At 46.8% G+C, this 12848-nt stretch overlaps 1 protein-coding gene across 2 annotated transcripts; it reads right to left on the bottom strand.

Annotated features, from left to right (window-relative positions):
• Window positions 1–1830: 1830 nt before the first annotated feature.
• On the bottom strand, window positions 1831–11819 carry LOC109646412 (UPF0606 protein KIAA1549). 2 transcript variants are annotated; one of them, XM_069519838.1, is made up of 21 exons: window positions 11680–11819; window positions 11201–11379; window positions 8191–9450; window positions 8021–8103; window positions 7522–7821; window positions 7238–7424; window positions 6943–7002; window positions 6679–6830; window positions 6343–6520; window positions 6035–6219; window positions 5751–5956; window positions 5539–5666; window positions 5432–5446; window positions 4896–5101; window positions 4590–4819; window positions 4319–4454; window positions 3751–4044; window positions 3610–3662; window positions 3406–3533; window positions 3153–3307; window positions 1831–2749 (listed from the first exon to the last, which is right to left on the bottom strand). In XM_069519838.1, exons 2-21 carry the CDS (start codon window positions 11316–11318, stop codon window positions 2528–2530), a joined length of 4296 nt encoding a protein of 1431 aa, XP_069375939.1. In that variant the 5' UTR covers window positions 11319–11379; window positions 11680–11819; the 3' UTR covers window positions 1831–2527. The 2 variants fall into 2 exon arrangements, with proteins under 2 accessions (XP_069375939.1, XP_069375938.1); XM_069519837.1 differs by having other exon boundaries at window positions 4896–5104.
• Window positions 11820–12848: the final 1029 nt, after the last annotated feature.

Raw genomic sequence — 12848 nt, forward strand, 5'->3', positions numbered from 1 at the left:
GTGGAGCCTGTTTTGACGTGAGAAGACAAACGGCAGGTTTTTGTGTCCGTCTTCGTGTTTTGTGCAGTTTCACCTCAACTCCTTGAATTAGCACCGTATGATCCAGTGGGCGTGGCCAAGTCCAAGGCAGGAGGTTGAGTCAGAGTCCAGGTGGTTTGTTTCTGGTCCATGCAGGATGTGAGTAGGTTCAGCAGAGCAATCACAAATAAAAAATCTTTCTAAATATTATTTTCTATTAAACATCAAATTCACTTTCATCTATATGTTTATATTAATTGTCTTCAATTAGATTCAAAAATATCTTTTTAAAATGTTGATGAATGAAAAAACAATGTTTAATATGATGGAATTTTTTCTTGGGTTTAGATGAAAGATGTTTTTATGGCACTGTGACGTGAATCACTCTTCGTTCACTCTGAACATGGAACAACTCTTCACTTCTATTAACTTTGTTTTTAACATCTTTTAGCAGCATGCTAACATTGACTGGAACATCACGAGTAGCTAAAGCTTCAAAATGAGTTGAACGTGCTGAAGAAGAGCAAAGACAAATTAAACCCCTCGTTTTAACTGGAACCAGATTTAAAGCGACAAAAACAGGAACCATCTAACCAGAAGAGATGAGAACCACATGATGGATTTCAAAATAAGATTCACCCTTTACAAACCTTATTTATAATTTTTTACCCTAACCTACTAAAATTATGGTAAAAATATTTTTTTAAATTTTAGTTTCTTCTTCTGGTGTGTATTAAACATAGCAGCCTTACGGGGCACTAATGAAGCAGCTGGTAAATGCTGATCATATTTGTTTACACGTATCAGGTGATGAATCTCCAATCTCTGGTGCAATGATAACACTGGTGGTAAGAAAGTTAGTTTGTGTGTAATACACATTACAGCCTCCAGGGGACACTGCTGTAGCTTCAGTTCCTGGTTATGCTAAACGGCAGTTCCCGTCTCTGCTCCTCTACATGAATCCACCTGACGGCCAAGAGACTCAGTGTGCAGCCCAAAGATGGATGCAACAAATCAGCGACGTAAAAACTCCATAAAGCGATGCAAGCACGCATTTTTTTTCATTGCCACCGTTACATGAACACGTGCACTAGCAGCTATGCCAAGCAATGTCTCCAAAGAGAAACAAAAGACGGCTTAAAATCTACAGCAAGCTCAAATACAAGAGGACTACAACCATAGAACAGTAGTTTGGTCTTTTGTCATTAAAATAAAAGATTTAAGTTTACTTAAAATATGTAACATCTCACTACTCCAATAATAACTCTGACATTAAATTGTGCTCATTTGAAATCTCTTTACATATATTTGTATTCATTCTCATAGATATTTATATATATACTTTTCCTGTTTTTTGCCCCTATGTTGGAACTACTTTACGCCACCTCCTGCTGTCGACAGTGCAAAGGCCTCATCAATATGCTTTATGAAAAGAGACCTGATTCCCATGGCTGATGGAAGTGTGGAAGGCAATAAGTGGTTAATGAAATGATGGTATGAGGCTGATGGTTAGCACCACAGAACATCCAGAGGGATAATCCACTTCAAAACTCCAGAAGCAATGGTCCAGATCGAGACGTCAAGAAAGGACCATTCACTCCAGAGGGTCAGAAGGGATTGTCCCAATCCTAGAGGGACTATCTGTTCCAGAAGTTCAGAGGGAATGATCTACATGAGAAGGTTGGGATGGACCATCGACTCTAGCTTTTTCAGGTAGGAGCATCCACTGCAGATTTTCAGGAGGGACAATCTGCTCCATAAAGTCAGGGGGGGAAATCAGCTGCAGGAGTTTAAGAAATAATTTCCACTAAACAACTCCAGAAGAACAATCCACTGGACTGAACTGTCCAAATGAGAAATCTTGGATGAACAATCTGTTCCTGAAGTTAAAAATGAATGATCCACATGAGAAGATTAGGATGAACCATTAAAACAAAGAGTTCAGGAATTAATTTCCACTCTAGAACTCCAGAATGAACAAATCCATGCCATAGGATCAGATGGGACAAACCAGTAAAGATGGTAAATAGAGATCATCCACTGTGGGTGATCAGGACAGCCTAAAGTGGAACAGCTATGCCATCCATCCAGGAGGTACAATGTACTCCAGACCTCCATGAGGGATGATCAGCACCAAAAGGTCAAGTGTGACAACCCCCTCTATAAATTCAGATTCTAAATCAGGTCTAAGACATATGGGACATATGGGACAATCCAGTCCAGGAAGCACTTCAGTGGGAATGTGAAGAGTCAAACTCCTGTCCAATGAAACACAGAGTTGAAGAATGACCGACAAACAGACAGATGGAACCCTGTAAAGTACCAGAGGTCTTTCAGTCAGGAAACAGGAGATGTGGATAATTTGGGTTTAGCTACTGAGACGTAAATCTGCTCAAGAGAGTCCAAAGTGTGGATCATTAGTTTTAATCCAGTCCATTCACGCCATAGTGGTTCAAAATGATAACTATTGGGACCAGCAGAGTCCTGATCCAAACCAGTCCACATAAGTCTATGGGTAACTGGTCACTGCCTGCTTCTGGGCCAGACGACGCAGCTCCTCTCTGATAGCCTTGATAAGTGAGGCGGAGGTGTGGGCGGAGGGCGAGGCATCCTCTGGTGGATATTCTGGAGTCGGTGAGGTCAGGAGGAGAGGTGGTGCCGATGGGTCACGCAATGAGGAGCCAGGCATCTGGAAAACAGAGGAAGAGGAGAACTCAGGAAACGACAGCACCTGCGGGAAAAGGTAGAGACGGTGAGCTGAAGAACAGAAAATTAATACTTAAACACTCTGCTGCACTTTGTCAGTCAGAGACAGGACATGGATACAATATGAGACCAACACAAGACTCAAAGATGTGTATTACTCTCCAATGCAGACAATTACAAGTGATTTCGACAAAGTCAGCTGTGACATTTTCACCTAGTTTGGAAAAGTATTAACTAGTACTGGTCAAGACTGATCTAAATAGAACTGGTCTAGACTGTCTAAACTTTCTTGAACTAGTCTGGACTAGTTAAGACTGTTCAGGACTGTGTCCTCCATCCCAACACCACTCATTATTACACTGATATTTAATAGACACAACTGTTTGTTTGGTCCAGTTTTGTTTGATTTTGAATCTAAGCAAACTCACGCTCTCTCTGCTGTCTCCTGGTCTTGATAGTTCTTGGTCTGAATGCTGCTGGTTCCAGCTTGAGCCAGTGGGACCAGACATGCTGCGACCTACCCCAGGGTAAGCACCGATCTGACTGGACAAACCCACCTGTGTCAGGTGGTGGAGCTGTGCTCCTGGAGGAAAATTTTCCGTTGATAAAGTCAACAAAGACAACATAAAAGACTGATAGGAACAAGTGAATTTCGGACATCCCTCCTCAGGTTGACTTTACCTGTGCTGCCCCCAACAGGCCGTGGTCTGGAGGAGGAGGGGGGTTCCTCATACTGCCCCCTGTTGGAGTAAACTGACTCCTGCAGCTGATCGCCAGTGGAAACATACCCTCCTGAGCTCAGGCCCTGCCTGAATAAAACACAGAGTATCAGTACTAGTTCATGTCCAAGCTTCAGACCTGGACTTGATTTTATGTGACACTGACCTCTGCAGGAGGCCCTGGACTGATGTAGGAGACATTCCTAACTCAACATATCTCTGCAAGAAGAGGAGAAGAACACAATGAAAACTGAACTCTGATTCATGACACAAGTTTTGGTCCTCAGCTGCAAGTCAACACACTCACTGCAGAGAAAGGGCTGTGAGAGGGAGCTGCTGGGTAAGAACCCCACTGTCTGCCTGGGGGACGGGCCTGAGGGGAGGCACTGGGCAGGGCAGGGCTTAACCCGCTCACCCCGGCACTGCTCTGCGAGGACGGTGAGACCAGAGCGAAGGCGTCATCCAAAAGAGAGTGCATCTGTTGCCGGGCCTCCTCAATGGATGGCTGCGGGGGCATGTATGGGGGGGGGGCTGGGGCCGGGTCAAACACCTCATCTGTAGGGGACGGACTGCTGTGATCTGGGGGCAGGTCAGGGTCCGACTGTATGAGAGGAGGCAGATTATAGAGAAAATAAAGATGTTCAGTGTGATCAATCATTAATAAGGTGTTCCACAAGGATCAACTTCCATTGTCATTTACATTTAATATATATATATATATTTTTTTTTTTTTTATTGGATCGGACTGAGTTTGATTCATTAAAAAGAAAACAACCTGTGAACACTTCCTGAGTACAACCACATGACCAGAGCTGTGCTAGTGATTAGTTAAACACACATTTAAATCTGTCACAAGTTATCGTTCTTTTTCTCACCATGTAGGCCACGTTGTTGAGTCCTGGGTATTTCCTGTAAGTGGCGCTCTGATCAGTAAGAAGCCGGTCTCTGTCGGTATCAGGAAGACTTCCAGGTCCTGGTTGAGCACGACGACCCCGAGGAGAGCGCCTCCCCCTGGATGGACATCACACAATTTGAATTTTCAATTCTAACTTTAGCTTTTGTTCAAATGTTTCCTTTACAACTGTTGTCAAACACGTTAATGTATGTGGAGATGTGATTTCTGTAGATTCTCAGGTGAACTCTGACCTTTTCCTGGAGTCTGTGGGGGGTGAGGGGGCGTCGGCCTGCAGAATACAATCCATGTGGTCGTGGGCGGAACTGTAGAGACGCTGTGCAACTTCACTCTGCACCGGCCCGTCTCCGAAGGCATCCATTATGTCGTCCATGGAGGGAAACTCGCACTGACCCCGCCTCTTAGCGCGCTGCCGGAGTTTGTTCCTGTGATGTTCGATCTCTGACTTGTGTCTCAGCGCCACCTGCAGGAGCACAGGTGAACAGAAGAGGGTGATGTCATGCAGGTGTAAAACATGGTAAACAGGCAAGGTGTCTCACCTCTGTGTTGACCTTCTCTGTAAGCGTTGGGCTTGGATGGGGCTGGGCATGCGTCGGTGGGAGGCTCGGTCGAGGCTGCATGGCGATCAGCTGCACCTTGTTGGCCTGTCGACGAGTGCCATCAGACGAGCCTCGAGAAAGACGGTCTACGTGGTCAAAAATGGAGGATGACGACAGAGGCTCGTCTGGACCGCTGCCTGAAGGAACTGCTGGAGGAAGAGAACTTACATCAAACCAATTTCAGATTCTGGATCAGATCAGTTATTAAAGATGATGAAGATGATGATGAAGATGAAGATGAAGATGATGAAGATGATGATGATCGTGATGGTGATGATGATGATGATGAAGATGATCAGGATGGTGATGATGATAGTGATGATGATGATGACGATGATGATGAAGATGATCAGGATTATGGTGATGATGATAATGAAGATGATGATGATGGTGATGAAGATGATGATGATCAGGATGAAGATGATGATGATGATGAAAATGTTAATGATGATGATGATGATGATGAAGATACGTGCCGATCTTGCTCCGTCCTTCAGTGCAGAGACATGAAAAGAAGAAACAGATGTTAACATCAAACTTTATATAGAAGTTAAACACGTGATGATGTCATCCTGTCTCTGACCATTTTTGGGTGTCTTCCTGTGCTGTTTCCCCTCACTGGGCGTGGCCACAGGTCTGGTGCTCTCCTCTGCTGACTCTCTGCCGCTGGATTGTTCGCTGCCTAAAGAGTCCCCGTCTGACGGGCTGAGTCTGACAGAAGATATATTATTGTCCTGTGTTTACGTGAATGCAGCAGCGTCATATTTAATGGTGTTGGTCTATGTAAGTCCTCACCTTCCTCTGCGACGGCCTGACCGTCCTGCCTTAGTGGACGATCCTTTAGATTTGGGGGTGTTGAGATCTCCGCCATCAGGGGGCGTAGCCTCTTTGACAGGGGCGGGCAGTGGGCCAGGCTCCTGGATCACCATGATGTCGTCTTTACTGTGCTGACCCAGGTGGAGTTTGGCGAAGTCAAAGCCTTTGACGCTGGGAGCCTGAAGCTGAGAGAGGACACGCCTAATTGGTCAGTTTAAATGCACATACACACAAAGAGCATCGACTTCCCTTTGACCTCTGACCTTCTGCCTCTGCTGGATTGTGTTGATGGCGTCCGGCTGGAACTCGAGTTTCTCTGAGCCACACAGTTTCCAGTAGAGGAGGATGATGATGAAAACAGCGAGCAGCACAGGGACGACCACGCCCACAATCAGCAAGATACTGCTGCTCTGAGTCTCTGCTGGAGGGATGGACAGGGTCTCCACAGCTGGAGACAGACAGGTTAGAGAGAGAGACAGGTGAGAGACAGACAGTCAGGAGAGAGACAGACAAGTGAGGGAGAGAGAAAGGTGAGGAAGAGACAGGTGAGAGAGAGACAGGTGAGACTCACGTTGGGCCAGTGGTCTCTGGACTCGATGTCCGAGGACGATGGCAGCCCTCTGAAGGTCGAGGTGGTTCAAGATGGCTGCAGTCTTCTCTGCAGGGATTCGTTCACGGTTCTGACCCTCCACAAAAAACAACACCTCCAGGGGGCGCTCTGAGCCTGACAGCCTCGCCATACGCACCACCTGAGACACAACAGGTGAGTCAAGGAAGCACAACACCCTGCTGGTTCTAAACGGTACTAAACCTCAATTTATTGGATTCTTTAAGAACCCTAAGTGTCGTGTACATGTATGATGTTTAAGTAAATAAGATATAGAAGTGTATATGTTCGCGGTGTCACCTGAAGACTGTTGTTGCCCACAGCTGTGGCTCTCCTCAAGCGCCTCCGGCTGGATTCCTGCAGTCCCTCCTCCAGCAGCTGAGCCAGACGTCGCTCCAGACGAGCTTTAAAACTTCTCTCCGTCACCTGCTGCTCCTGGACACCCAGTAGTACTAACACACATACACAGTGTTGGCTAATCACGACACAAATACTAAACAACACAGACGCACAAACACAATAGGAGGAAACAACAGACAACAAAGAGCTCAGGTGTGACCTCACCTGTTCGGACCCAGGTGAAGCGTAGGTGATGAGACGTGTTCAGCTCAGGGTAGTGAAACGCTGAGGGTTAGGCAATTAACATGTGCACATAAACACAGAAATATGTACATACTTGTGACATATATACATACATGTTACATAAACATGTCATCATAAATATTAGTTAAAAGTTGTTTGAGTTCTGATATTTAAAATCTATTGAATGTTTCATAGGTAGGTATGTATTCCTGGTAGGTCAACATTTAACGCAGCTTGGACAAACACAGTGTGTGTTTATAATCAAACTGTGTCATACGTTCTGCGATCTGCAGAGCAGGAAATCCGACGTAGAAGCTGAACTCAACCAGGCTGAGCTTCCTCAGGTGTTCGCTGACCTCTGACCCCAGAAGGTAGCCCCATCCATCACGCACTGCAAATGTGACATCGACAGGAACCGTCTGCTTGACTGAAGGCCAGGGCATGCTCATGGTGACGTTCAACAGCTGAGAAAAAAACAATGAGAGAGAACACGAAGTTTTAGATCATGTGACAGTGATGGGGCGTCATTCACAGTCAGAGTTCCATCAGCAGGCAGCTCACCTGTACAGTAACGGTTCCCGCCTCATTTGACCGTCTTCGTGTCTCAGCGTACGCCATCATCAGCCCTCTCTCCACACGTTCACTGAAGTTACAGAATCGGACGTCGACATGGGCGGGGACAAACTGCAGCACAGAGTGGATCTGATACCTGATGTCGGGTATGGTGTAGAGTGGTGACACAGTGGGAATGGGGCCAAAGGAGCGTGGCGGTTGGCGCAGGGCATTGATGACGGCCATGGCAGTGAAGATCAACGGTCCTGATACTACACGAAAGGCGAAGCTGGACGGCGTTCTCAGGAACTGAGAGGAAGGGGAGAGGACATGGACAGCTGTCTACCATGTGACATTAGTAACGTGCAGCAGTTGCAGATCTGTCAGGTGAGAACAGTCAAATCTATTTGACGATAAAATTATCCTCACCTGTTAAAAAGAACCAATGAGCCATGACACCTGTTGATGAACAGGTGAACAGCAGTGTGGCGTGTTCAGGTGTATTTACCTGCAGCTCCACTGAGCGATTAAACTCTCTCCTCAGAAGATCTCGGACATGACTGAAACCAGCCGACGACCCTCTGGAACTGACTGCACGACACAACCACAAAAACACATCAGCTGGTCGTCACACAAATGTAAATAAAGTTCATGTCATGTCACCTGAGCTGCTCTTACCTACTCTGACCAGGTACATCTCTGGTTTAGTAACGTTGCACAAGTACTGTCTGGTGGGCAGGGGCTGGGCCACCCTCGGTGTGGTAACAGGGGGAGGTCTGGTCAGGCTGATGGCAGTGATCTGAGTGGTGGTGATGATGGAGGTGGTACTCGCCTTGGTGGTCTTGGTAGGTGGATCCTTCACCGGCGTCTCTGTGACCACCGGTGGGTGCTCGGGTCTATCGGGGCGGGTGGGCGGACCCAGTGGGGGAGGGGGAGGCACCCGACTGGTGGTGTTAGAGGGGGGACGGGGAGGGTATTGACCCTGAATGTGGTCTATAGGTTTTGGGGGGAAAGGGGTAGAGGGTGTTTTGGGGGTCATCGACGGAACAGCTGGTTTCTTCTCTACTGTGAGTGTCGGTGAGAGGGTGAGGGGGGGGGTTGGCCCAGGCTGAGGATGATTAGGGCCCTGTCCTGGAGGAGAGGCGTAGCTTGGAGACGGAGTGTGAGGTTGTGTGGTTGTAGGAGAGATGGAAGTTTTGGAGTAGGTCCGGTTTACCTGCTCCTGGTCTCTCTCCCTCTCTCTCCCTTTCTCTCTTTGTTTTTCTTTTTCTCTCTCTTTCTCTCTTTCTCTCGCTAGCAGGTTGGTGTAGTACTCCAGACTGTTCATGTCCGGAAGCAGCAGCTCCGTCGGCTCCAGTGGCGTCATGTCCTCGAGGTCGTAGTCTTCATCCCAGGTGGGGAAAACGTCTGGGTGGGTGGGGCGGTTGTGAAGCGGAATGCTGGAGGTGGAGGTGGAGGGGGAGGGGGGGAGGGGGGAGGAGGGTGACAGGCTGGGACGGGCAGGGAAGGCAGTGTCATAGGAGACCCAGTCCTCGCCTGTGTTGTCTTCATAGGGGTGGCTGGGTAGAGACGTTGCCAGTGCCAGTTCCTCACCATCAGGCACAATGAAAGACAGAGTCTCCAGGTAGTCTCCGGAGCCCCAGGCCTCCTCCAGGGAGGGGCCCTGCTCCCAGGGGGGAGGAGGCGTGAGTGTGGGCTGAGTGTGTGGTGGGAGGGGCGGAGGGAGGCTCGGGGAAAGGAGGTCTGGGGGTCTCAGGAGGAGGTGGATTCCCTGAGCTCCAGAATCCAAGTCCTCAGCCAAACCTGCTACACCACTGTTAACATGGTAACCAGAGTCTGAAGGGGGGCTGGTGGTCGAGGGTCTGGGAGAGGAGGAGGAGGATGATGGTGTTGAAGGAGGTGACAAAGGTTCCGTCGTTCTGTTGAAGTCCAACACACCTGTGGGCAAAAGACGAAGGGACAAGATCAACTTCCAGGACCCATACAAAAGACGAAGACCCTGACCAAAGACAAAGACCCTGACCAAAACTAGAGACCCTGAACAAAGACAGAGACCCTGACCAGAGACGGAGACCCTGACCAAAGCTAGAGACGCTGACCAAAGACAGAGACCCTGACCAAAGCTAGAGACGCTGACCAAAGACAGAGACCCTGACCAGAGATGGAGACCCTGACCAAAGCTAGAGACCCATGCCAAAGACGAGGACCCTGACCAAAGACGAAGACCCTGACCAAAACTAGAGACCCTGACCAAAGACAGAGACCCTGACCAGAGACGGAGACCCTGACCAAAGCTAGAGACCCATGCCAAAGACGAAGACCCTGACCAAAGCTAGAGACCCTGACCAAAGACAGAGACCCTGACTAAAGACAGAGACCCTGACCAAAACTAGAGACCCTGACTAAAGACAGAGACCCTGACCAAAACTAGAGACCCTGACCAAAGACAGATTTATGCTAAGCTAAGCTCATCCAGGTAATGGTCCTGGTTTCAGTCCTGGTTTAACTGCTAATGACTGATCTACAACGTAAGAAGATGAAATGAAGATTCTTAAAATATAAGAGAAATAATAATTGTTTTACATCTTAGTTGATTTAATGTAAAATTTGATGATGTTGATTTTTTTCTTAAATGTTCACAATATAATCGATAACCAATAATTAACATGTATTGATTCACACACACACACAGTGTCACTCTGTCTGTGGCAGTGAGGGTGTTGTCTGGTGAACAACCAATGACTCGTCTTCATTCTCCACGTGATGCTGCTGCAGAGCACAGCGTCACCACGGCAACAAGGCCGGCACCAGATGAAAGAGACCCAGTCAAGAGTATGAGTGTGTGTATGTGCATAATAATGTGTGTGAGTGTGTGTGTATGAGTGTGTGTAATAATGTGTGTGTGTGATCAGAAGCTTCAGCCACCAGGCTCCTGGAACCAGCTCTTTCTCTCTCTGGGTTCTAGAGTCTGACACCATCTCCACATTTAAGGTTAAACTTAAAACGCTCCTCTTTGATAAATCCTATAGTTCTGGATCAGGTCCTGAACCTGAACCTGCTATAGGTCCAGACTACTGGGAAAACTCCCATCATGCACTGAGGGAGAATTCCCATCATGCACTGAGCACTTCTCCCCATCTCTCTGCCCCCCCAACATTTATTTATTTATTTTACTACATGTCACTAACTATGTGTCTTTTTCCTCCCATAGTCTCTCTCTCTCTCTCTCTCTCTCTCTCTCTCTTTGTCTCTGCAGGTATCTCTGATTCCAGAGCTGCAGGATAACAACAATATTATTATTATTATTATGATTGATTTAGTATTAGTAGTAGTAATGTTATAAACAATAATAATTATTATTAATTATTATATGAATTGTTGCTGCTATCATTAATAATCAATAACTTCTTTATTGTTTCATTCTAACTGTTGCTCCTCCCCCCTATCACTCTCTCTCTTCCCTCCTCCACATTTTCTCTGCTCACCAACCGGTCGAGGCAGACCCCCCCCCCCAGATAATATGTTATGATTTCATGTTATACAAATAAAATTGAATTGAATGAGTGTGTGTGTGTGAAAAGATAATTTTGCGCCTTTATAATCGTCACATCTTCTTATAAGGACTTCCACCTGTTTTGACTTCCTGATTGGTCAGAGATGGCTCCTCCCTCCTCCGTTATCTTCTTACCTGCAACAGGTGAGCTTGACGTCACCATGGAAACCAGCGTGCCGGTCAACAGCAGGGTCACAGAGAGCGTGAGTCTGAACGCTGAAGGTCTGAGCTCCATCCTGGTGCTGAGCTCCATCCCTCTCAGAGGGCCGCGGGTCTGATCCCAGTACCGAACACCAAGGGCCCGTCAGGAGGACCTGAATACCACGAGATGAGAGAGATGTTTAACTGTCAGAACATATAGAAACACATGTTCTACAGGTCCGGACCGCAAACAGATCCAAGACCTGATCCATTGAGGGGGTGTTCACGTGTTCTAACGTGTGAACATGATCTTTTATGTGTCAATAATTCGGGTCCCCTCGCACTGTTCGGCTTTGTTCGGCTTTGTTCGGGCTCAGCTGTGTTTCCAGTCTGGCCTGGTTCGGTTCAGCTCGCTCTCCTGTCACACTGAGCCCATTATCGGACCGATAACAACCAGTCTAGTCATCTCTCACCGGGCAGCTCGGCTGATTCATCCCGATGCTCAGCTACCATCCCCGGGATAAGAGCTGCGAAACATCCGTGCTCTGAAACCCGGTCCAGTCCCGGTCCAGTCCCGGTTTAACGTGAATGACCGTTAATGTCGAGCCTCCTCCCTCCTCCATGTGAGCGCGCAGCCGCAGCTGTTTCAACGACACCGAGCAGCGGGGACGCGGATCAGAGCAGCGGCATCGATACCGACATTCGCAAGAGAAGGAACCGAACCGAGCCGAGCTGAGCCGAGCCGAGCTAACGGCACAGTTTAGTTCTGGTGCACATTAGACCGACCTGACATCCTGGGCACGAGCTGCAGGCGCGTCACGCCTCCACAGCCGCGCGGCGCGCTCCCTGCGCAGGAGGAGGAGGAGGGGGAGAGTACCCAAGGAGTCTTCATCATCATCTTCACCTTCATCACCTTCATCTTCATCAACATCATCACCTTCATTATCATCATCACTTTTTTCCTCTTCATCTTCATCATCACCTTCATCTTAATGATCATAATCATCATCTTCATCATCACCTTAGTCTTCTTCTTCATCTTCGTCTTCATCATCATCACTTATATCATCTTTCAGTCATCGTAAACATCTTCATCACTTTCATCATCATCACTTTCATCTTCCTCATCATAATCATCACCTTAATCATCCTCTTCATCTTCATAATCATCATAATCACTTTCATCTTCATCGTCATCATCACTTATATCATCTTTTTAATCATCATCATCATCTTCATCACTTTCATCTTCTTCATCTTCATCGTCATCATCACTCATATCTTCATAATCATCATCTTCATCATCCAGTTTCATCATCTTCATCATCATCATCACCTTAATCATCTTCTTCATCTTCATCATCATCATCATTTATATCATCTTTTTAATCATCACTTTCATCTTCATCATCATCACTTTCATCATCTTCTTCATCACCTTCATCTTCTGATGAACATGATCATCTGGTATAAACATGACTGGACCTTTAATTTGATGTAACATCAAGAGAACAGAACATTATAAACAGACGTGTTTAAAATGTGAGTAAACATAACATGAAATAATAAAATATATTTTATTATATCATGATATATATATATATAATATTTTATATATATATATATATATATACATTTTATA

This window comes from Paralichthys olivaceus, chromosome 23, assembly GCF_024713975.1.
Source record: "Paralichthys olivaceus isolate ysfri-2021 chromosome 23, ASM2471397v2, whole genome shotgun sequence".
Lineage (NCBI taxonomy): Eukaryota > Metazoa > Chordata > Actinopteri > Pleuronectiformes > Paralichthyidae > Paralichthys > Paralichthys olivaceus.

Excerpts from the sequence above, each read along its gene's own strand:
- LOC109646412 (XM_069519837.1), bottom strand. The coding sequence starts at position 11,318 with ATGGAGCTCAGCACCAGGATGGAGCTCAGACCTTCAGCGTTCAGACTC. Across the intron at positions 4,045-4,318 it reads TCAACAACGTGGCCTACATG|TCGGACCCTGACCTGCCCCC; the intron begins GTGAGAAAAAGA and ends CCTCTCATACAG. Across the intron at positions 2,750-3,152 it reads CAGGAGACAGCAGAGAGAGC|GTGCTGTCGTTTCCTGAGTT; the intron begins GTGAGTTTGCTT and ends CTTTTCCCGCAG.